The 26,345-nt window shown below is 35.5% G+C and overlaps 1 protein-coding gene across 2 annotated transcripts in view; it reads left to right on the top strand.

Annotated features, from left to right (window-relative positions):
* The window catches only part of LOC136029483 (alpha-(1,6)-fucosyltransferase-like), a 105,519-nt gene that overhangs the window by 46,551 nt on the left and 32,623 nt on the right, over positions 1 to 26,345 (top strand). For both annotated transcript variants that reach the window (XM_065707912.1, XM_065707913.1), the window contains exons 8-9: positions 10,150 to 10,326; positions 12,734 to 12,884. In XM_065707912.1, the coding sequence (XP_065563984.1) occupies positions 10,150 to 10,326; positions 12,734 to 12,884 (328 nt within the window). The remainder of the gene's footprint in view (positions 1 to 10,149; positions 10,327 to 12,733; positions 12,885 to 26,345) is intronic.

Raw genomic sequence — 26,345 nt, 5'->3', positions numbered from 1 at the left:
GTGCCTAAAGTGTGATTTGAAGAAACAATAACCGTCTTCTGAATTACTTTAATTTCTTATTGTTTCAAGTTTATTTTTTTCCTGTTTATTTCTTTTTTTCTTAAGTTATTGTAAGTAAGTTATATACTGCACAGTAGTGTTAATTACTGTGTGCGCAGTACAGACTGCACAAGACGTACTGTCGCTTGGCAGTGCACTCTTGGAAACTGCTGTGTTCTGTAAATTTTTTTTCCTTAAACCGAATCACAGGAAAATGGCATTTTATTAGTTCATAGAAACATGATGTTTTTTATTGTGAAAGGATAATTAAATTTGAAAAGTGTGTTTGAATCTGTATTCTTCCGAACATCGGTTCCACTTAATCATTCCCCCCCCCCAAAAAAAGTGCATAGTGAAAATAAATAATATTGAGTGGAGTGTTGAGATGTCAGAAAAGTTAAGTCCTCTGGTCGTTATTATTTGGGTTTTTGAATAAAAACCCTATACTTCTTCAAAAAAAGAACAGGCTAAAATTCAAGTAGGGATAAGTCCTTTTATTAGACAGTGACAAACATAAAAACAGCTCTGGATATTTTGACCACAAATATTAATGATTATCATCAGCCGATAAATTAAAATATTACAATTAAAACAAACTATATTTGTGCAGAATAAAATAATTACTTCCGAGTCACAAATAGTTTGTGGTTCATTGGTTGAGAGAATTCATTAATAGGGTTCATTCAATGTCTTGAGTTCTTTAATATTGCCTAAATGTAAGTTGAATTTTTAATGAGATTTGCACAAATTTCTTCTTCTTCCAATTGCAAGCGCAATTGCAGTTTTGTATCCGTTTTTATTGTCTAATAAAAAGAACTTATCCCTATTTGAACTTCTATTTGTTCATCATAGAAAGGCAGTGTTGTCTTCCAAAAAAAAAATACCTCCTTCGAAACTGGAATATGTTTATACCTATTCGATTCCTTTTGACAGTGTACGAGCCAGGGCTCTATATGATGAATTACCTAAATCTTCTGGATAATTTTAAAGCGTGTTGGCGGTCAAACTTTTCAATCCATCTCTTCCATGGCCTCCCTCGTGATTGTTATCCATCTATTGGGCTTGGAGTGTCGTTTTCACGAAACGATCGAAGGGCTATTCTTATGGTGTGTCCAAGGTGCCAGAGATCCTCCAACTTGGTTGTATTTAGGATAGTGTCTTAAGATTTAAGCTCTCTTCATTTCTCAAGGCTTGTCACGTGATCAATTTATTTATTTCTGCGATATGACCCATGTACTGTGTGTCAAACGCGAGGAGGCTGCGTTTTTTCTCTATCTTCAGGGCCCAATTCTCAAATGCATACAGGACTACCAACCCATTCAGACTTCTGAAAGATTTTTAGCAGGTTCAATAGGTAGCCACACATCCAGATTGTCGATAGTTTCTTGAAGCTAGAGCTCAAAGATTTTTTGTAACAAAATGGGGAACTGAAGGAATAAATTAGAAAAAAATCTCAAGCTGCTATCTATGGGAGAAAACAAACAAAAACTATTTGTAACATGCGAAATATCATTGTCAAATTAATGAAGATTGCGAAATAGGGAGATTATGAAATATGAAGGTTCGGAGGTGACAGATTTCAGATTTAACCAACTGACACTTTTTATAGCACTGCTAAAACTGTTAGCAAGAAGGCCTTAGCTTCTTGTTAGCAAGAAGTCAATTTTGTTGTGTAGATTCTTTGTCAGGGTTGCTACCCATTGTGATTTATCACTATTTCTAGTGATTTTTCTTATTGCCTAGTGATTTTTTGGGGGCTAGTTATTTTACTTCTAAAATTAGTGATTTTTTCCTAAATCTAACGATTTCTTATTATATTGGACGTGAAGCTTAAATTTAAGCAAATAAATTATCCAGGAAGCTAATTATCAAAAGCAAAAGGACGCTCTAGTGAAAACTATTCTTTTTGTTCTGTCTCAGAAACCATAGTTAATCAATCCGAGACAGACTGGGCTCATAAAATTTGCATAAAAGGGTATTGCATAACCAATTTGCATAGAGAGATTAATCAAAATTGATTGTTTTTTGTCATTTTAGGTTCTAAGAAAAATCCTTAATAAAGTTTAGTTACAGCTTTCATATTTAGTCGTCAACATATTGTAAGTTTATGCTAGACCCATTGTAAATATTTTTTTTTTTTTTTGGTATTTGCTTAGTTGAGAAATCTCCCTTGCCTCTATCCGTCAATAAGTCATTTCTATATTCAATTGGAACAAAATCTACCAATAACGGGTACAATTTATTGAAACAGTTTCGAATTTGAAAAAAAGCTTTTAACACAAAAATAATTATGGAACTTCAGACATTTTGGCCTCACACCTGAATGCCTTCATGAACGTCACAAAAAAAAAGAAAAGAGCTTAAACAAAACATGAAAAAAGAACAAAGAAAAAACAAACTATATGCTAAAAAGCAAAAAGAATGACAAAAGAATATTCACACCTAAAAAAAATTTCAACCACACAACAATACATAAGGCACATGCCAGGATGTCAGTTATATACTATTGTACATATATGGATGAATCAATCTTTTGATATGGGATTATAGCTAAATGAAACAGTATTTCGTTTTTAAATCTCACCTAACCCCTAGGCTAAATTAATGAAAAATAAACTACAGATCAAGACACTACTATGTTTGATAAATTTAATGAGTCTTCTGTGTTGCTAAACAAGTTCATTGGTTTTTTCAAAGGTTATTTCTTACATTTTAAAGTTTAATTTACGTGAGGCTGAATCTGCAAAGTTTCTTGATTTTCTTTACTATTAAAAGTATATAAATTTTCTAAATATTTTTTTTTTTATTGAACTATTGTAAATTGAATTTAATCGATATTCATATTCACCTCTATTTATACTAACTCCATTATTCATAATTTGTTTTATATGATTTTTGTAATCTCACAAAGACTATGTAATAGCCCAAACCAATCATTAATATTTTGTTTCATTGAACATAACATTAAGGTGCGGAAGATGAAACAAAATGTTCCACAACTGGTGGATCAAAAATTTCTGCTTTTTTCCTTCTTCTTTTTTTTTATTGCCCCTGAAGGAATAATATAGTGCAATTTCGTGTTGTGGAAGTTTATTTTCTAATTTTTTTGGATTTTTCCAACATAATATTTTCCACAAGAACAAGGTATTCTATATATATCACTTTGCATCTTTTTTTGGAATAACATCTTTGCCTGAATTTACTAAATATTTTGAGTTTGAAAGAAACTTTAATGTTTTGTTTTTTATTCCTTTGATAATTTTGTGATAAAACTGACAAAAAAGGCAAAGATATATAATATATTTTCTTATCAATTTCGTTAATATTCTTCAAAGTCCTGGTGTTCCAGTAATTATACTAGTTCAACTAGAGCAAAAAGAAAATGGTTTCTAAATATAGAGTTAAAAATGTTGCTTTAAATGGACAGTCAAAAATTTCCAATAAGAAAAAGTAAGTATTTTGGCTAAACTACCGCTAGCCAACATTCACAAATCGGGGAGATAAGCCAAGGGTGCCAATTCAAGAAAATGTGGGTGGTGGGGGGATTATTGTTTTCGATTATTTTTAAAATGGGTACGAAAAAGATATTTTCAAAATGTAGGGTGATAATTACACCAACTCCCCATTGTTGCTCTATGTTGAACGAAAAATAAGTTGATTGTATTAATAAAACAGTGTTAAAAGCCTAAAAGGCTACGAAAACCAGTGATTTTAAAATGAACAAGTACATCGTCTTTTGAAGCAGTTAATTATAATTTTAGCGATTTTGTTGCTAATTTAGTGATTTTTCCTCAAGAATCTAGTGATTTTTTTGCGGATATAGTAATATTCTTTTGAAAAATCCAGTAATTTATTTTTCACCTGGTGGCAGCCCTGTTCTTTGTGCATTACTAAATAGTAATCCGTAAATTTTGAACTTTTACTGCTGCATATTCCATTAAAGTTTAGTGTAGTTGGTGAAAAAATTGAATGACAACACTGGAAAAATATCAACTATATACGTTGCTACGAGCGCTAGTTTCGCTAATAATTATGGCACTTAGTATTTACCAAGTGACACATAGCAATTGCAAATTCTGTCGGTCTGTCCCGGTTTTGCTAGTTTGGGCACTTCTTGATAAGCTAGGACGATGAAATTTGGCAGGTGTCTCAGGGACTAGATCAGGTTTAATTAAAAGTAATTTTTTCCCTGATTCGACCATCTGGGGGGAGGGAGGAGTGGAAGACGGTTAATTCGGAAAAATCAGAAAAAAGAAGTATTTTTAAATTACGAACAGGTGGTCGGATCTTAATGATATTTGATATTTAGAAGGATATTGTGTCTCAGAGCTTTTATTCTAAATCCCGACCGGATCCGGTAACATTGGAGGGGGAAACTTAAAATCTTGGAAAATGGTTAGAGTGGAGGGATCGGGATGAAACTTGGTGGGAAAAATAAGCACAAGTCCTAGATATGTGATTGACATAACCAGAATGGATCCGCTCTCTTTGGGGGAGCTGGGGGGGAGGGTTAATTCTGAAAAATTAGAAAAAATGAAGTATTTTTAACTTACGAAGGAGTGATCGGATTTTAATGAAATTTCATGTTTAAAAGGACCTCGTAACTCAGATCTCTTATTTTAAATCCCGACCGGATCAAGTGTCATTGGGGGGGGGGAGGGGGACCGGAAATCTTGGAAAACGCTTAGAGTGGAGATATCAGGATTAAACTTGGTGGGAAGAATAAGCACAAGTCCAAGATACGTGACTGACATAACCGGACCAGTTCTGCTCTCTCTGAGGGAGTTGGGGGGATGGCCAGTGCTTTGGCGAGTTCGGTGCTTCTAGGCGTGTTAGGACGATGAAAATTGGTAGGCATGTCAGGGACCTGCACAAATTGACTTGATAACAGTCGTTTCCCCAATTCGACCATTTGGGGGGGGGGGGGGCTGGAGGGAGAGGAAAATCGAAAAAATGAGGTGTTTTTAACTTAAGAACGGGTGATCGGCTCTTAATGAAAATTAATATTTAGAAGGACCTCGTGTCTCAGAGCTCTTATTTTAAATCCCGACCGTATCAGGTGATATTGGGGGGAGTTGGAGGGGGAAACGGGAAATCTTGGAAAATATTAGAGTGGAGAGATCAGGATGAAACTTGGCGGGAAGAATAAGCACAAGTCCTAGATACGTGATTGGCATAACCGGACTGTATCCGCTCTTTTTGGGGGAGTTGGGGGGGGGGGTGTTAATCAGGAAAATTTGAAAAATTGAGGTATTTTTAACTTACAAACGGGTGACCGGATCTTAATGAAATTTGATATTTAGAAGGAACTCCTGTCTCAGAGCTCTTAGTTTAGATCCCGACCAGGTCTGGTGACATTGGGGGTAGTTGTGGGGGAAACTGGAAATTTATGAAAACGCTCAGAGTGGTGAGATCGGGATGAAACTTTGTCGGTAAAATAAGCAAATGTCTTAGATACGTGATTGACGTAATCGGACTGGATCCGCTCTCTTTGGGGAGTTAAGGGGGTCCAGTGCTTTGGCGATTTCGGTTATTCTGGACGTGCTAGGATGATGAAAATTGGTAGGCGTGTCAGGGACCTGCACAAATTGACTTGATAAAGTCGTCCTTGTTACAATCTTGTTACAAATAATCTTTGCCAGAGCTGGTGAGAGCTAGCTGATGTTTGACATCGGAGTTCGCCACTTATCGGCAGTCTAGAGCTTTCCAAGGTAGTTAACAGTTTTGATTATCAGGCAGTCAATGGCTATAGGAATAAAATTTCTATGCTCACGTCATCGTAATTATGTTTTGATGCTGTTGATCTAGATTTCGAGGGTTCCGTGACTTGTCCGACGGAGTCTGTCTGTATTTAGAGCGTTGCAGTAGCCATAGGTGTCAGAATGATATTGTCACTGTATTCAAGCTTGTCAACAATTACTACACCTGTGTTGACTCCGTTTTTGGCTAGTATGTCTGATAGTATGGGATATAGAAACACGTTGAATATCCTTGGCTGCGGAATACATCCTTCTAAAACACCAGAGAAGGTTGAAATTTATCTGAGAGAGCATCAGCAGTATGTATTCAGCTTCTAAACTGGGTATACGTATTCTCCATTATTACTACAATTTCACCTTGGAAACCTTAGTGCTTTAAAAGTTGCCACAGGCCTTTCTGTGTAAGCAGAGACTGAAAATTGTGGAATGGGAAACCATCCATATTGATTTAGCGCAAAGGGACAAGAAGTATACGAGATATTTTATTTCTGGCGACCTAAATTACCATTTTCATAGTTGACTACATTAAGTTTCTTTAGCTTTTCTTACAAAATATTGGCTGTAAATAAGATGGTAAAATGGAATTTTAAAAAAGGGTACACCGTCTAGCTCATTATTTTGCACTAAAATGGTCAGTTAGGATTAATTAGCTGAGAACTGAATAAGTACAGTAAAAACGCAAGTAAATAACGGTGTTAGAATACCCTTCTATTTCTTTATTGATTAAAATCACCATATTCAAATTTTTGTAAGTAAACTGGGCAATCTCAACATGTGTTGCATGTCACTGTTATCAGATCCAGCTCCGAATTTGGGTGTCGAATATATATATATATATATATATATATATATATATATATATATATATATATATATATATATATATATATATATATATATATATATATATATATATATATATATATATATATCTATATATATAAAAATAAGTTGTCTGTCTGTGGATGGATGGATGGATGTGTCAGGTGACGTCACCTGAAAAAACTGGATTAGGTGACGTCAAAACTGAAAAAACTAAAAAAAGGCAAAAACTACAAAAAAAACTAAAAACTAATAAAAAAAATAAAAAAGCTAAAAAACTAAAAAAACTATAAAGGTAAAAACCAATAAAAAACTAAAAAAAAAACTGAAAAAACTAAAAAAAGGCAAAAACTACAAAAAAAAACTAAAAACTAATAAAAAAAGTAAAAAAGCTAAAAAACTAAAAAAACTAAAAAAACTAAAAAAAGGTAAAAAACTAAAAAAAATAAAAAATAAAAAAAAACTAAAAAAAAGGAAAAAACTGAAAAATAAGCTAAAATAAAGGTAAAAACCAATAAAAAACTAAAAAGAAAAAAAGGAAAAAACTAATAAATGACGACACTCAAAGAGAAAGCGACCAGGACAAAAGGAATGTTCGATTAGCAATCAACAAAGCACCGGGACACAGGGAGTATAAATGACGACCAGGACATAAGTAAAAAAAAAAAACTATCTATATATATAAAAATAAGTTGTCAAACTAAAAAAAGGCAAAAACTACAAAAAAAACTAAAAACTAATAAAAAAGCTAAAAAACTAAAAAAACTAAAAAAAAGGCAAAAACTACAAAAAAAACTAAAAACTAATAAAAAAAATAAAAAAGCTAAAAAACTAAAAAAACTAAAAAAACTAAAAAAAGGTAAAAAACTAAAAAAACTAAAAACTAAAAAAAAATAAAAAAAAGGAAAAAACTGAAAAATAAGCTAAAATAAAGGTAAAAACCAATAAAAACTAAAAAAAACTGAAAAAACTAAAAAAAGGCAAAAACTACAAAAAAACTAAAAACTAATAAAAAAAGGAAAAAACTGAAAAATAAGCTAACATAAAGGTAAAAACCAATAAAAAACTAAAAAGAAAAAAAGGAAAAAACTAAAAAAAATTTTCATCTAAAAAACTAAAAAAAACTAAAAAAGGTAAAAACTAAAAGAACTAAAAAAGAAAAAAATAAATGACGACACTCAAAGAGAAAGCGACCAGGACAAAAGGAATGTTCGATTAGCAATCAACAAAGCACCGGGACATAGGGAGTATAAATGACGACCAGGACATAAGTAAAAAAAAACAATTAACAAAACTAAAAAGAAGGTAAAAACTACAAAAAAACTAAAAAGAAAAAAAAACTAAAAACTAATAAAAAAACTAAAAAATCTAAAAATCTAAATAAACTAAAAAAGAAAAAAAAGGAAAAAAATAAAGGAGAAAAACAAAACTAAAAAACGAATGTATATACAGACCGGTACACCGGGATACAAATGACGACCGGGACAGAGGGAATATAAATGACGACCGGGACACAGGGACACAACTACAACGGGGACACCGGGGGAAACAGGGGGATATAAATGACGACCGGGACAAAAAAACTAAAAAGAAAAAAAAACTAAAAACTAATAAAAAAACTAAAAAATCTAAAAATCTAAATAAGCTAAAAAAGAAAAAAAAAGGAAAAAAATAAAGGAGAAAAACAAAACTAAAAAACGAATGTATATACAGACCGGGACACCGGGATACAAATGACGACCGGGACACAGGGAATATAAATGACGACCGGGACACAGGGACACAACTACAACGGGGACACCGGAGGAAACAGGGGGATGTAAATGACGACCGGGACACCGGGACAGGGAATGGTCGATTAGCAATCACCATCAACAAAGCTCAAGGGCAATCATTAGAATCATGAGGTATAGATCTGAATACAGATTGTTTTCCCATGGACCATTATATGTTGCATGTTCAAGAGTCGGTAAACCTGACAATCTATTTATATGCAAAGACAATGGGACAGCAAAGAATGTTGTATATTCGCAAGTTTTACGTAGTTAAAACCATATATATATATATCTATCTATATTCACAGGTGGGACATAGGGACACAACTACAATGGCGCGTAACTATTATGGCGCGTAACGACTTACGCGCGCGGGGGGGCTTGGGGGGGGCGCGAAGCGCCCCCACCAACTAGGTGTTTGGGTGGCGCGAAGCGCCACCCCAACAGCTAGTATATATATATATATATATATATATATATATATATATATATATATATATATATATATATATATATATATATATATATATATATATATATTTTCTCTTTTTTTGTCAACGTGACCAAATAGTTATGCTTTTTTAAATAGCGATCTACCAGATCGCTAGTTTTTTTTTTTTTTTTTGTCTTCGAGACATAAAATCATATAGTCTGGTGGTATCTCCTTCGTAAATCCGAATTGGCAACTTAATTTCCACGTTAAAATTGAACGTTGAATTCAGCCATGCTCTGTTTTCTTTTCTTAACTTTTAAACATAAATATATTTCTAATATGAAAGTAGTTGTAATTTTCGAAGTATCTTTATATGACAACTATGACATAATAGTCCTAAGGCATGCCATCAGATATAGTTTTTCTTTTGTCCTTGTTTTCTTAAATATAAACCTATTTAACTTAGCAGTTTCTTTCTTAAGATTCCATTTGATAGCTTGTAATCATTTATGTATTTTAGGTTGGTTTTATTCATTGATTTGTATATCGCTTGTATTCTCATCAATTTAATTGTTTCTTGCATATAATGCTATGCTATATTTCTGCATTAATCTATTTAACATTTACAATTGTTAATCTCGTCTTGTATGCCTTAGGTAATTCCATAGTTTTTTATGACTATTCTTGGCAATTCTATTTTAACTTGGTGCTCCTTAATCATGTTAAGGGCTGTTTAACCCTTTTAAATTTAATGTTCCTTGCAGTTTCATTATAAGATGCTTCTTTTCTTTTTGGAATCTTAAAATTTACCTCTTTTTCGGATCTTATTAATTACCTTATAATATATCCTTTACTCAGTACCAGTATTTCGGCTTTGATATGTTACCGTTGCTTCACATTACATGAAGCTGTAGGTAGGCTATATATGTGTGCCTAAAGCTAGCACCTATGGTATTGCTATGAATTTATTAACGTTCAGGTTGTCAAAGGTGCGGCACAAGGCTGTTAGTCCACCCATACAACCTATACCTGTATTGGGTATTACCTATACTTGTTCATTTATATGAATTGGGAAGACCTGGGGTATAGGGCAGGCCTTGGTTATGTAAGGGTATACCCTTACTTAAGCGCACGTTGTTTTGTTTTGTCATTATAGGATGCAGTTCTTTTCTTTTCGCAATTTTAAAATTTGAATCTTTTTTCAAATCACCTTCTAGTGAAACATTCACTGTATATCAGTATTTCAACTTTGGAATATTATCCAAGCTTCTGAAAAAAAAAAATCTATTTTCGCTTTTTTTAAACTTTAATCTTTATTTAGAGTTCATGTTCGACGTACAGACAAAGTTGGGACAGAAGCAGCTTTCCACAGCGTAGCAGAATATATGGAACATGTGAAAGATTACTATGATCTCCTTGAAGTTACTCGTCCTGGGGTTGAGAGGCGTGTTTACCTTGCGTCAGACGATCCCACTGTACTTCCAAATGCTATATCAAGGTATTCCGTAACATTATGTTGACAGTCCTACCTATCAGAATTTAACGATAAAATTTACTAAAAAAAAAACTCAAGGTTTGGAAAAGAATCTCAAGATACCAAATACTAATATCTACGTACTGTAGTTTTTGAGGGTAATCTAAAATATATACTTTTCCAAAGATCGCAAACTCAGGACTAGAATCCTTAATAGAGACAGTCTTGATTGACTGTCCTACGTCTAAAGGTCGGAATGTCGAATTTCGGAAGAAGTTTGAGTGGTGTTCTATTAACTTTGGAAGTTGTTCTGCAGGACGTGGAAAACTTTCATGAATGGACTCGCAAACCAAATTTAGGTCTGGGAAGGTTTTTCTATAATTCTTACCTCTGTCTTTTCCCTATTTATAAGGCCCAATTTTGAAAAATAAAAATTTTATTGATAGTCTGATTCTCTGGACTTGGTTGGTTGGCCTTAGATATCGGGTTAAGAAATCTCATATTTTAGTTAAATTGTCAAAGTTGTGATCTGTTTTTAAGTAGGGAGGCAGAGGAATTAAGTCCAAGGTCGTAAATTAAGACCAAATTTAACATACTTACATGCTTACTTACAAAATACAAAAATAATACATACTTGGAAAAATATGAAAGTAGCCTTCTTCTATCACTTGCGAAAAAAGTATTCAAAACGGAGACGTAGCTTAAAAAATGCAGTATAACCAGAGTATTGGTACAGCCAGGCTTGAATCTGTCGGTTGTATTTCTTTTTTGTTGCTGACAGAGCCCCACATGCTTGCCTCGCCTTTTCGCTAAAATCACAATTCTGTAGGGCACGCATAAAAAGCATTCTCGACTCAAATGGCATTCCGGAGTAAACAGTCGATTCTGACAGTACAATTCCCTGGTCACCCAAACATAAAAGTCAGAACATCAAGTAAATAGAGGCGTATCGTTCAATTCTTTTACGAAACATACTAATGTCCTAAAACGAATTTAGACCTCTTAGTAAAAATGCAAAAGGGTATATTTAATCGTATTTTTTCATCAGAATAATCACTGGAGGCTATTTCAAAATCGTGTTACGAAAAAAAAACAACTAGGTAACGTTTTGATTAGGATACCACTTTTGTTAAGGTGTTTTTGTGCACAATGATATTTACATTCTACAAGATGTAGCGGAAATATTAAAAAAAAAAATCTGAATTAGTAGGAATTAATTAAGAACCTAGTACTGGTTACCCACTATCAACTGTCATTATTTCTGCAATTTAAAAAATATGTATCATCTTAGCTTTCTATTGGTTCTTGTGTTGGGGTTGTAGGGGTTAAGGTGGTACGCAGTGAGGAAAGAGTCTCTTGGCCAAACCATCCAGAAATACTAAAGTATTTTCGAATCTCTGGGCGCTTCTTATTTGAATTATCAATATCAGTTGAATTACTAAGCACCCCCCAACCCTACCCCTCAAAAAAATATTCCTGTCCATGTACCTGGTAGGGGTATACATCCCCACTTCAGAAGGCACTGACGGTGAACATGATAATTTCAGTCAAAGTGTTCGTACTAAAAGACTCATCAGAAATTTTAGGTGTTAGTAAGTATGAATTGAAGTTCATTAAATTCAAGCTTAGAAGCTGAATACTGGGGGAAATACTTGTTTCGCAAAAAAAAAGAAAAAAACTAGATTGTTAGCCAAACTATTATAATATTATTATTAGATCTTAATTCTTAAGATTGTCTTGTGCTACTGACATGGAACAAAAAATATTGTGAAGAGCTAAATAACGATTAGGGATAATTTGTAGTAATTAATAGTATGCCTCCTCCCTAAAAAAAGAAGATTGAAAAAACAAAATTACCAACCTTAATAAACTAATCCTTTACTAACAGGCCTTTGAATAAAAATTCGCTGCATGTAATGTTTTTTTTATATTGGAAATTGTTTTTTTTTTAAAAAGATAGAGGTTGTTGTTCATTATTTTTAGCTATCCCGATTGCGAATTGTAGATATTACCAAATATCTAGGTGGTATAGATAATACCAAAGGTGCTGCTGTTTCTGTACGATATTCTGACAGCTTGCTAAGCAGTATTCTAATCGACCATCTCGCCCAATTTTGGCAATTATTTTTGTTTCTTTTTATCTCTTCTGACTGCGAACTCTTGTGTAATCCAGATATTGCCAAAGGTACCGTTGTTGCCATACGATATTCGGACAGCTCACTAAATAGTATTCTAATCGATAACGATCATCTTGCACAATTTTGGTAATTATTGTTGTTTCTTTTTAACTATTGTGACTACAAATTTTCGGATAATCCAGATATTGCCAAAGGTACTGCTGTTGCCATACGATATTCTGACAGCTCACTAAATATTTTTGTAATCGAAATCGATCATCTAGCCCAATTTTGAATTTTTTTTTTTTTTTAAGCTATCCTGACTACAAATTCTTGGGTGATCCAGACATTGCCAAAGGTGCCGCTGTTGCCACACGTTATTCTGACAGCTCATTGAGAGGTATTCTAACAGACATCCATTTTCTAGCACATTCCGATTTTTTGGTCTGTACATTTTCATCGCAGGTTGGTTATATTTCTTATACCATTTAAATCAAGCGTAAAATGTGATGCTTATGAGGTTAAATGTTAACCTCATTAAGTTGAGGTCAAATGTTGCAAAATACTTTAATGGGCATCCATTTTTTATTACATTCTGAATATTTGGCATGTAATTTTCTTTTATCGGAAGTTAGTTTTGTTAGGAAGTTAATGAGGTCAAATGAGGGAAAACATTTGAATCGGCATTTATTTTCATTACGTTCCGAATATTTAGCCTACATTTTTTTTACCGGAAGTTAGTTCTGTTCATTTTTCAGAGGTATTGCTCTAGTTTTGCCTCAGTAAAGAGCCCCCCCCCCATGTGACTTTTTTTCTATGACAACTTGGAATGGAAGTGGTGGTCGCAAAAACTTAGGACGGGACCCAGTTGATTACAAATTGAAAGTTATGTTGCCCCTTTACGAGTCGAAAGTGATTAAAAGGAAGCCAGTTCCACTACCGCGCTCTTTTTGTTACTTGGTCCCCCCCCCCCTAGCTCCCTAACACATCCGATCAGAATTTACATTCAGAATCTGATCAGAATCAGTCGGAAGGTCAAATATATATACCTCTTGAGATTACGTGACCTTCGTAGCCCCTGGGGAAAGTGTCATAATCAATGCAGTTCACCAATTGTTCACAGATAGCTATTACAGCGTAAAAGGGGTGACATGTTTGATCTTGTGTGTCCCAGTTGGCGTGAAACTTTCAGGGATCTTTCCTTGGTCCTAGAGCTGAGGGGAGGTATATTATGAGGCTCGCAAATGGGTCTAAAACATTTGTCTCTGATCTTGAACTTATAGTGGTAATTCCTTGGGCCAAGAGGAACCTGATGCACAAAAAATGTTTTGGGCGTGGACTCCCCTACCTCTCCCCCCCCCCAAAAAAAAATAGTGGTTAGAAAGGACGAAAGACTTTTGTCCCGATTAGCTCGAAAGCTATATTCTAAGTTCCCATATCCAAATATAGAAGAAAAAAAAAAAAAAAAATGCTGATTCCCCCAACGACAGTGTCCTAGAAAGGTCCATATTTTTCTGAACGGCTTGAAACTTGAACTTTTAAGTCCTTGGACCAAGAGACACCACTGTACAAAATAGAGCTCATCTTTGTGCATGAGCTCAAAATAAGGGCCCGAAAATAATCCAAAAATAGTTTTTTTCTGTTTGGCTTAAACTCAAGGATTGTTACTTGGACTGAGTGAACCAAACATATTGTTGGGACAGAAAGAGATGTTAAAGGGCCTGTAAATGGTTCAACAGTTTGTTTTTCTTGTTCGGTTTGAAACTTTTAGCCGCAAGTACCTGGCCAAGATGATTGGATATGACAAATAGTGCAAGGAGTTATTATTCCCTGGTTGTGACATTGGTGAGTTTGTATTAGGCTGTAGGAATAAGCATACAAAATTCCAGGTATAAACGTGATATTTATATTGGGGAAATTTAATATCGGGGTTGTTGCAAAAGAAAAAGAAACTTTTTCTCGGACAAGAGTTTCAATGCGCTTAGTGACATAAGAAATAAATAAGTAAGTGTGTGACTTGACTGCTAAATGAATTGATGATAAGGGGACAATCAAACAGTAAGGTAAGTGTAAAAGTATGAAAATATTGTGAATTTTAAATTCTTATGTATAATTAAGAAAAAAACATTTCTACGGGTATGGAGTTGGGGAGACAAGGATACAGGAAGGAAAGCAAAATGTGTAGAAGGGAAAAAGAGGAAAATAAAGAAGTAGTTACCCCATATTGAGTTATATTATTGACCCGAAATAAGTAAGGGAAAAACATTATGTTCTTTTGGTTTTAGTGCAAAAATGCTGTTAGATTTGACTGGGAATACAAAACTAGTTTAAGCTACATTAAATACCGTGACTGGAAAAATATAACCGTCGCTTGGCTGATTTTGAGTCGTATCTACTCTTTGCACCAAATGAATATGATGAAAAAGATGTTACTCAGGAACAAAAGTAACAAAGAGAATGGGAAGCTGATAACAAATAAAAATCTGGATTTAAATTAAACGTCAGAGTTCACTAGGGCTCCATTTTTTTGAAAGTAGGCAGATTTCCATTTCGTTTTATTGATTATACAATTGTTGGGGCTAGGTTAGTATGCAAAACAAGGACGATTTTTTTTAAGTATCCAAATATACCATTTATGCCCCTTTTGCAAAAATGGTCATTTTCTCCTCGACACAATGTAAAAAAAAGAACAAAATAATCGTAAAAAAATACAACTAATGTTTTCACCTGCGTTTTTATCATTACATTTGTGATTTTTCCGAAGAAAGCTAGTATGTCTATTTTCTCTTAGAGGAAAAACTTGAGTTTCATCTCAATTTGTTCAATTAACTTGTGTAAAGTAACTGATATGTGCCTTGCTGTAACATAACCATCGATTTGATCAGATGACCTGATGAGATATAAAATACCTGAAAGAATTTATACCGATTTTTTCCAGTAAAGAGAGGGGTCAAACAAGATTTGGCCTTTAGTCCAGTTTTATTTAATAACGCTGTCGGAACAGCTACTAGAAATATTCGCCCTTCTCTGATTCATCAGTTCATTGATGACAGCCATCTATCTTATCCTGATGATATTGTTTTGCTAGATCAAAATTTGAATTTACTATAAACTGCCGTTAATATTTGTCAACTTAATGTTGACAAATTTTGTCAACTTAATTTATTTGTCCGTTAATATTTGTCAACTTAATATTTGTTAACATACTGCCAAGTCTTTAGGTATAGGTCTTTGCTTAGAGGTCTCTAAACCGAATTTGTGGTATTTCCTTCATATTTTGGAGCAAGTGAGTCTCTTTTAGTCGGATCATCCTTAAATTGAATGTACGGAGACGGTAGCTTAGACTACCTCTTGGTGTCTTTATAAAGAATACGCGAGCTCAGATATTCAAGCTATCAAGAAAAAAACTTCGTAAGACTCGTTTTATGTTGCCAAATTGAAAGAGCAATTTGATAAGAATAGCCTGGGGTGTCTAAAATGCTATTCGCCCCGTATATTTTTTATTACACCGGACTGAAAGTTTTTCGACAAGACCCCACGCCTTAGAATTCGCAGATAGTTCTTCAGGTACTGTAAGTTTTTCGTGGTCTTCATCTTTGGATCAGGACTTTCCTCTTTTTTTGAATTGTTGACTTTCCTCTGGATTGCATCCGTGTTTAAATAGTATTGATATTCATGGTAGTTGTTCTAATTTTCTAATTTCCTAGCTGTAGTTTTGTTGGATGATATTTAAATTCATTTTTGCTTTTTTTTACTTCTTTTAGTGCATTTTCGTTTGTGTGTTTTTGTACATTTTCTGTTTTCCTTTATTTAATTCTCTTTCACAGCATTTTTAATTAGAGGCAACGCTATAGCGTTGCCTCTGATTATATATGCTTCTCATAGCATCTATGATCATAGCCTCTGATCATACATGCTTGTCATAGAAGGGATGCTCGTATAAACTTCAGAGTGGGCTCTTTTCACAGGAAATTGAAAGTTCTAGTTCAGTTTGTAAGAGTCAAAAGAGATTAGAAGTCAACTAGTCCCTCCGTGCCCTTTTTTCCCAAAATCCATTCTATAAAAATTTTGAGATAGCCATTTTGTTAAAAATAGTTCAAACATCAGAAAATAAAAACTCTTGGGTCGACACAACACCTCAGGGCCCGGAGGCAGGCGTTGTAAGTTATGCCCGGGGGGCATATATGGTTCTTATTAAACAGACGGTCGTATAAACTTGAGATAAGGATCCTTTGATTGAGAATTGAAAGTTCTAGTTCACTTTTAAGAGTCAAAAGAGATCAGAGGGCAAGTACCCCCCCCCACGCCCTTTTTTCCCAAACCCATCCGATTAATATTTGAGATAACCATTTGTTAAAATTAGCTCAAACATCAGATAATAAAAACTCTGGGTTCCACAAAACTCCCCAGGGCCAGGGGGTAGGCCTTGAAAGTTATGCCTTGGGGGCATATATGTTTCTCATAGAAGGGATGCTCGTATGAACTTCAGAGAAGACACAATTGATTGGAAATTGAAAGTTCTAGTTTACTTTTTAAGATTGAAAAGGGATCAGAGAGCAACTAACCGCCCCTGTGCCCTTTTTTCCCCAAATACATCGGGTAAAAATTTGAGATAGTCATTTTGTTAAACATAGTTCAAACATCAGAAAATGAAAACATAACTTACAACAGGTGTTGTAAGTTATGCCCTGGGGGCCTATAAGGTTTTATGGAAGGGATGCTCGTATAAACTTCAGAGAAGGCTCATTTGATTGGAAAATGAAAGTTCTAGTTCATTTTTTAAGCGTCAAAAGAGATCAGAGGGCACTAGCCCTCCCCATGCCTTTTCTCCTCAAATACATCTGATAAAGATTCTGAGATACCCATTTTGTTCAAAATAGTTCAAAAATCAGATAGGAAAAACTCCAGGGTCGAAACCCCCCCCCCCCCAGCACCAGGAGGCAGGTGTTGAACGTTATGCCCCGGGGAGCATATACGGTTCTTATTGAAGAGACGCTCGTATAAACTTCAGATAGGGCTCATTTGATTGGAAATTGAAAGCTCTAGTTTGCTTTTTAAGAGTCAAAACAGATCAGATGGCAACTAACCCCCCCCCCCCCGTGCCCTTTTTTCCAAACCCATCTTATTAATATTTTTAGATAGCTATTTTGTTCAGAATAGTTCAAAACATCAGATAATGGAACCTCTGGGTTCCAGAAAACCCCCCAGGGCCCGGAGACATGCCTTGAAAGTTGCTCCCTGGGGGCATATATGTTTCTTATAGAAGAGATGCTCGTATGAACTTCAGAGAAGAATCAATTATTTGGAAATTGAAAGCTCTAGTTCACTTTTCAAGATTGAAAAGGGATCAGAGAGCAACTAGTCCCCCCCCCCCGCGCTCCCTTTTTCCCCAAATGCATCCGATAAAATTTTGAGATAGCCATTTTGTGAAAAATAGTTCAAAGATGATATAACGAAAACTTTGGGGTTGATGCAACCCCCCAGGCCCGGGTGCAGGCGTTTTATTTAATATCCTGGGGGCATATATGCTTCTTAAAGAAGGGATCCTCGTATAAACTTCAGAGAGGGCTCATTTGATTGGAAATTGAAAGTTATAGTTCACTTTTTAGTGAGTCAAAAGAGATCAGAGGGCAACTAGCCCCTCACCCCAATGCCCTTTTTCCCCAAACCCATCCGATAAAAACTTTGAGATGTCCATTTTTTTAAAACATAAGATAGTAAAAACTCTGGGTTTGACAAAATCTCCAGGGCCCGGGGGCAGGCGTTATAAGTACGCCTTGGGGTATGTATGGTTCCTATAGAAGTTCTGATAAACATTAGGGAGGGGTCATTTGATCGGAAATTGAAAGTTCACACACACACACACCATCTTTTCCCCAAATATATCCTATCGAAATTTTGAGAATGCCAGTTTGTTCCAACGACCAGAAATAACTCCGGGGTCAACATACCCCCCTCCCTAGAGCTCTGGGGAAGGGTTGTAACTTATGCCTTTGGGGCATATAAAGTTTTTATGGAAGAAGTGGTTGAACAAAAACGTTTGGTTTAACATACCCCCCCCCCTATAGCCCGGGGGAAGGGTTGTAAATTAGGCCCTCGGGGAATGTAAAGTTATGGAAGAAGAACCTCGGAGGGGACTCAAATGATAAGAAATTGAAAGTTCTAATTCCCTTTTTAAGAGTCAAAGGTAATTTGATTGCAACTAGCCCCTCCCCCGCTAACCCTCTTTTCCCCAAATGCATCCGACTGAATTTTTTATATAGCCATTTTGTTCAAAATAGAACTAAGATCATATCACAAATACTCCAGGGATAACACAGCCCACCAAAACCTTGTGGCAAGTGCTGTAAATTATGCCCTGGGGTTTGTATATAAGGTTTATAAGGCATATAAGGTTGGTATGAAAGGGAGGGTAGTATAAACTTTGGAGGGGGCTCATTCGATTATAAAGCAAAGTTTCTAGTGCCCTTTTTAAGAGATAAAGGTGACCCGAAGATAACTAGCCTTCCCCCAGGGCCCATTTTCCCCAGCTGCATCTGATCAAAATTTTGATAGCCAGTTTGTTCAAAATAGTTTAAAGATCAAATACCAAAAACTCAGGGGTCAACAAAGCCCCCCCCCCCCAGAACCCGGGGAAAGTGTTTAAAATTATGCCCTGGGGGCATATATGGCTCTTAAAAAATGGATGCTTGTATAAGCTTAAGAGAGAGGTCATTTTATTGGAAATTGAAAGTTCTAGTTTCCCACCCCAACGCCCTTTTTCCCCAAACCCATCCGATAAAAATTTTGAGACGACAGTTTACTTAAAACTAGTCCAAACATCAGATAATAAATGCGCCGTGTCGACAAACCCCTCAGGACGCGGGGGCAGGCTGCTTATTGGGCGAGGGTTTATTTGATTGGAAATTTTGAGAAAGCCAGTTTGTTAAAAATAGTTCAAAAATAAAATAATAAAAACTCTGTAGTCGACACAAACCCACAGAGCCCGGAGGCAAGTATTTTAAGCTATGGCCTGTGGGCGTATAAGGTTTCTATGAAAGGGGAGGTCGTACAAACTTCAGAGGTTGCACATTTAATTGGAAATTGAAAGTTCTAGTTCACTTTTTAAGAGTCAAAAGAGATCAGAGGGCAACTAGTCCCCCCCCCAAGCCCACCCGATAAAAATTTTGAGATAGCTATTTTGCTAAAAATAATTCAAATATCAGATAATAAAAACTCCGGTGTCGACAAACCCCCCAGGGCCCGGGGCAGGCGTTGTAAGTTACAGCCTGGGGGTGTGTATGGTTCTTACAGAAGGGATGCTCGTATAAACTTCAGAGAGTGCTCATATCAATGGAAATTAAAAGTTCTAGTTCGCTTTTTAAGAGTTAAAAGAGATCAGAGGGCAATTATCCCCCCATGCCCTTTTTCCCCAAATATATCCGATAAAAATTTTGAGACAGCCATTTCTTTAAAAATAGTTCAAAGATAATATAACAAAAAATGTGGGGTCGACAAAATCCCCTGGGGGCAAGTGTTGTAACTTATGCCCTGGAGGCAATTATGGCTATTGCAGAAGGGATGATCGTATAAACTTCAGAGAAGGCCTATTTGATTGGAAATTGAAAGTGCTAGTTCCCTTTTTAAAAGTCAAAAGAGATCAAGGAGCAACCAGCCCCTCCCCCTTACGCCCCCTTCTCCGAGCCTGTGCAATTCAAATTTTGAGATAGCAATTCGGTTAAAAGTAGTTCAAACATCAGATAATAAAAACTCCGGGATCAACAAAACCTCCCAGGGCCTGGGAGCAGGCGTTAAAACTTATGCCCTGGGAGCATATATGTTTCTTATAGAAGGGATGCTCGTATAAACATCAGAGATGGCTCAATTGATTTGAAATTGAAAGTTCTAGTTCACTTTTTAAGATTCAAAACAGAACAGAGGACAACTACCCCACCACGCCCTCTTTTCTCTAAATACATCAGACAATGTTTTTGAAATAGCCATTTTGTGAAAAATTGTTCAAAAATCATATACCAAAAGCTCCGGGGTCGACACAACCCTCTTGGCCTGGGTGCAGGCGTCATAAGTTATGCCCTGGGGCTTTTATGGTTCGTATAGAAGGGATGCTCGTACAAACTTCGGAGATGGCTCATTTGATTGGAAATTGAAAGTTCTAGTTCCCTTTTTAATAGTCAAAAGAGATCAGGGGGCAACTAGCCCTCACTCCTACGCCCTTTTTCCCCAAACCCATCTGATAAAAATTTTAAGATTGCTATATTGTTAAAAATAGTTCAAACGTCCGATAATAAAAACTCCGGGGTCGACAAAACCTCTAGGGTCCGGGGGTAGGCGTTATAAGTTATGCCTTGTTTTTTATATGGTTCTAATAGAAGTGATTTTCGTATAAACATTAGAGAGGGCTTATTTGATTGGAAATTGAAAGTTCTAGTTCGATGTTAAAGATTCGAAAGAGACCAAAGGGCAACTAGCCCCCCACGCCCTTTTCCCCCAAACCTATCCGATAAAATTTCGAGATAGCCATTTTGTTAAAAATAGTTCAAAAATAAAATAATAAAAAACCCGGAGTTGACACAAACCTGCAGAGCCCGTGGTCAAGTGTTTTACGTCATGCCCTGAGGGCATATAAGGTTTTTATGTAAGGGGAGCTCTTATAAACATCAGAGGTGGCTCATTTGATTGGAAATTGAAGGTTCTAGTTACCTTTTTATGAGTCAAAAAGGATCTGAGGGTATCTACTCTCCCCCCCCCCCGCACACACACCCTCTTTTCCGCAAATGCGTCCGATCAAAATTTTGAGAATGCCAGTTTGTTTGAAATTGTCCAACGATCAGACAACAAAAACGTTTGGTTTAACATACCCCCCCCCCTATAGCCCGGGGGAAGGGTTGTAAATTAGGCCCTCGGGGAATGTAAAGTTATGGAAGAAGAACCCCGGAGGGGACTCAAATGATTAGAAATTGAAAGTTCTAATTCCCTTCTAATAGTGAAAAGTGATCCAATTACAACTAGCCCCTCCCTCGCCAACCCTGTTTTCCCCAATTGCGTCCAATTGAATTTTTTATGTAGCCATTTTGTTGAAAATAGACCAAAGATCATATAGGAAAGAGTCCAGGGATAACACAGCTCACCAAAACCTGAGGGCAAGTGTTGTAAACTATATCCCTGGGGCATATATGGTTTTTATGGAAGGGATGGCAGTATAAATTTCGGGGGGAAGTTTATACTACTTTCCAGTAGTATATGCGTGGCCGTATAAACTTAGGAGGAAATTCATTCGATCAGAAATCGAAATTTATTGTGCCCTTTTTAAGAATCGAAAATGATCAAAAAGTAACAAGCCCCCCTCCCCCCTCTTGTGCCTTTTTCCCCCAAATGCGTCTTATAAAAATTTTAAAATAGCCATTTTGTTCAAAATAGTCCTAAACTCAAATTACTATAACCTTGGAGTTTAGAAATCCTCCACTGCCCCCAGGGAAAAAATTGGAACTCGTGTAAGTTTGTCCGCTATTAGAATATAGGTTTTTGTGGAAGGGGTGGTCGTATTGACTTTAGAGGGGGCTCATTTGATCGGAAATTGAAACATTTAGTTCTTTTTTAAGAGTCAAAAGTGATCGATGGGCAATTAGCCTACGCCTCACTTTCCCAAAGGGCATCCGGTCAAAATTTGAGATAGCCATTTTGTTCCAAATCATTCAAAGGCCAAAATAAGTATGTTTTTGGGTTTGAACACCACTCCTGCCCCGGGGAAATGGCTCTGAGTTACGGAACATGCTTATTGTTACTTTGGTACTTTTAGTTTGATACCTTATTTACATAGATGCTTTCTTTACTTTTATACTTTGGTATTTTGATCCTAGTTGTGATACTTTGATGAAAGTTTAATGTTGAAAAAAAATTGATTCCTAAATAATTGATTTCGCCTCATTCCAGGTTACTGGCGAATATTTATGTTGAGCATATCTAAAATTGGGCGTTAAATTCGTATTTTTTTAAACATATCTTTTTGGACGTTTTTGGATGACTTAATTTCACTTTGGAACTATGGGGAAAATGAACTTTGGGGTTTTTAAATCACCTTAATACATATGACAGGAATTTACAGTTTACCTTAGAGATTGCAAATAAATCTCATTCCTAGATATGCTAATTATTCTTTGCTTAGATAAACTCAATTTTACTATTTACAGAAAACCAACACAAAACAATAGATATTTAAATTTTAAATCAAACCACCTCCCACAAGTTCTAAGAGCTGTTGTAATCTCTCTTGTCGATCGTGCCCTAAACATATACCTTGTGAGAATCCCGATAAGCCCCAAAACATAATTTACCTCCCATATATCCCAAAAATAACTAGGAATCTTAAAAAAGTATGCACACAAAATAACCTGTATGTTGTATTTACCAATAATTTGACAATCATAAATCTTCTAAATTCTGGTAAAGATAAAACTCCAGTTACTTGCCAAAGAGTTGTCTATCAAATACCATGCGACTGTGGCAAATTCTATGTAGAGAGAACTCGCCGGAATTTCGGGAAACGTCTACAACAGCATAAAGATGATATAACCACAGCCCTAAATTCTAATAATGCTTCTGTTTCTTTCGATTCGCTTTAAGCAGCCATGTTTTTGAAAATCCTAGTTACAAAATACTTTTTGAAGAATCCGCCCTTATTAGCAATGACCTAGGCATAAAGCAAGTAGCTCGAGAAGCAATTGAAATCAGACTTAAGATCAATAATAATATTTCCTTAAATAGGGACTTGGGAGAATAATCACTAAATGCTCTATACACAAATTTAATTAAAAATGATCTTACGAACTATTATAAAAAACCAATAGATATTAGCGCAGAACCTGTCACAAATAGACTTATGAGATCAGAAGTCAAAAAAGCAACGTCGGCATTAAAAATGTGCTTTTAAATCATTCTTTTTCATTTCAATGAATTCTCTCGTTTCATCACAATTTATTTATCAGTCCTGGTTGAAATTTGCTGAGGTATGGATGCTGAGACTGTTATGAATTTTTTTTTGTTTTATTGATTTTATCCTGCTGTAAGTTTTTTCTTCTTATATATTTTTGTATTGCTGAGGATGGCCCTTGGACATTGGGTCGGAATATTCAGTCTAATTTGTTTCCCACTTTCTTGAGAAATTCCCTATTGTTCTTCTTGTTTTTGGTGTTTGTGATGGAAAGGCAGTGCTATAAAAAGTCTTCGTCGCTATAAAAATTTTTAGATAGCCATTTTGTTCAACATAATTGAAAGGTCCCGAAATTATGTCTTTGAGGATGATAACCCTCGACAGCCTTCAGGGCAAGGGTTGTAAGTTAGGCCCTGGGGGCAAATAGAAAGGGTGATCGTTTGAACTTCGGAGGGGGCTTATTGGATTGGTAATTAGAAGTTCTAGTGTATTTTTTAAGATTCAGAGTGATCGGAGGGTGGATACTCCCCCCTCCCCACACACACACCTCGTATTTTCCCGAAATGTATGTGATAGAAATTTTGAGATGGCCAGATTCTGTTGTAGAAACTTCGAAAATTTGAAATTGAAAGGGCTAGTGCCCTTTTTATTTGCGAAAAGTGATTGGAGGCCAACAAGCCCCCTCCCCCATCCATCAATTCCGAAAATACGTCTAATCAAAATTGAGACAGCCATTTTGCTCAGCGTAGTTGTCAGGTATGGAAATGATGTCTTTGACAACCCCCATGCCTTCTCAAGACCATAACGTAATTTGCACTTTACTGAAAAAAATGGCTGTGGATTATCAATTTAATATATATATATATATATATATATATATATATATATATATATATATATATATATATATATATATATATATATATATATATATATATATATATATATATATATATATATATATATATATAGATATATCAACAAAGCACCGGGACACAAATGACGACCGGGACACAGGGAATATAAATGACGACCAGGACACTTAAAGAGAAATTACAGACCGGGACACCGGAACACAAATGACGACCGGGACAGAATGACGACCGGGACACAGGGAATATAAATGACGACCGCGACACTCAAAGAGAAATTACAGACTTGAACACTGGGACACAAATGACGACCGGGACACAGGGTAACAACAACAACGGGGACGCCGGGGGGCACAGGGGGATATATAAATGACGACGGGGACACAGGGAATGTTCGATTAGCAATCACCATCAACAAAGCTCAAGGGCAATCATTAGAATAATGAGGTATAGATCTGAATACAGATTGTTTTTCCCATGGACAATTATATGTTGCATGTTCAAGAGTCGGTAAACCTGACAATCTATTTATATGCACAGACAATGGGACAGCCAAGAATGTTGTATATTTGCAAGTTTTACTTAGTTAAAAATATATATATATATATCTATCTATATTCACAGGTGGGACACAGGGACACAACTACAATGGCGCGTAACTAATACGGCGCGTAACGACTTACGCGCGCAGGGGGGGGGGGGCTTGGGCTTGGGTGGGGGGCTTGGGGGCGCGAAGCGCCCCCACTAACTAGGTGTTAGGGTGGCGTGAAGCGCCACCCCAACAGCTAGTATATATATATTTATATATATATATATATATATATATATATATATATATATATATATATATATATATATATATATATATATATATATATATATGTATATATATTCCCTTATATCCCTTAAAGTTTTAATTTTTTTTATTTATTAAAGTTTAAAAAGTTAAAGCATTTTAAATGTATTTTTTTTATTTAAATCATACATTGAATAACTTAGTCTAACGCAAAACGAGCGAAAATTAACATGAGTAGGGCTGAAAACCCCCTTGCCTTCTCAAGACCAGAACATAATTTGCACTTTGCTGAAAACAAAATACATTTAAAATGTTATCACTTTGTTTTTACTTGTTTAAAATGCTTTTACTAGGTACATGAAGGGGGAAGTCCCCCCTTGCGCTTCAATTACAGCGCGAGTGCCTGGTGCCCTTCATAAGGGTAACAAGAGATTGAAGGGCAACCAGTCCTTTTCTCAAGCCCATTCATTTTCCAAACGCATCCGGTCAAGATTTTGAGACAGCCGTCTTGTCCAACATAGTAGAACGTCAAGCAACAATGTCTTTAGGGATATTAGGCATATCAATGCCCCACAATTATGCAATCGGCCAATTAAGCTTTAAAACTAAATGTTGCTTTCGAATAAATTAAAAGGCATTGTGTTTGTGGTTGCCAATAAGACACCACAGCAATATATCGAGAACGACTGGGGGTATTAAGTTGAAATTTTGGGGATACTACTATTACTGCTTCTGCTCTTACAATTGAAATAAATAAAAAGACTGTAAATGTATACAGTTTGTCAAAGAACATAGATAGAATCTTCCAGGGAAGATATTAATTTTTATATCTCAGGTCAACTTCAGAAGCTATAAAATTAAATTAAAAAATACAGTTTGTCTCAGGATTAAAAACTATTGAAAAAGATTCTACATACAAATAGCAACCTAAGGATATACTATGGATATATATACTATTGATTCCTATTAAAAAAAAACTGTAAAGATATAAATTATTATTCATTCTATGAAAAAGACTATGTCAATAAAAAACGAACAGAAATTAATTTAAAAATTTGTTCCACCAAACAAGTTTCTCAAAGAAAAGTAAAGGGCTTCATTAAGCCAAGAATGAGCAAAAATAAATTCAAATAATCTTCGAAGCGTAAAACTACCACAAATCATTATCACTGAATAAATAAAACTCAAAACGAACAGAAATTACGATACATAGCCGAGAAAAATTGACATTTAGGGCTGATAAACCCCATTCTTTCTCAAGACCAGAGCACAATTTCGCTGTACTGAAAAAAAAAGAAACGTGAATTTTCTGTTTAATTGACATATACTGA

This window comes from Artemia franciscana, chromosome 7, assembly GCF_032884065.1.
Source record: "Artemia franciscana chromosome 7, ASM3288406v1, whole genome shotgun sequence".
In the NCBI taxonomy this organism is placed as follows: Eukaryota; Metazoa; Arthropoda; class Branchiopoda; order Anostraca; family Artemiidae; genus Artemia; species Artemia franciscana.
The sequence above is the reverse complement of the archived record's forward strand: the minus strand, read 5'-3'. Positions and strand labels throughout refer to the sequence as shown.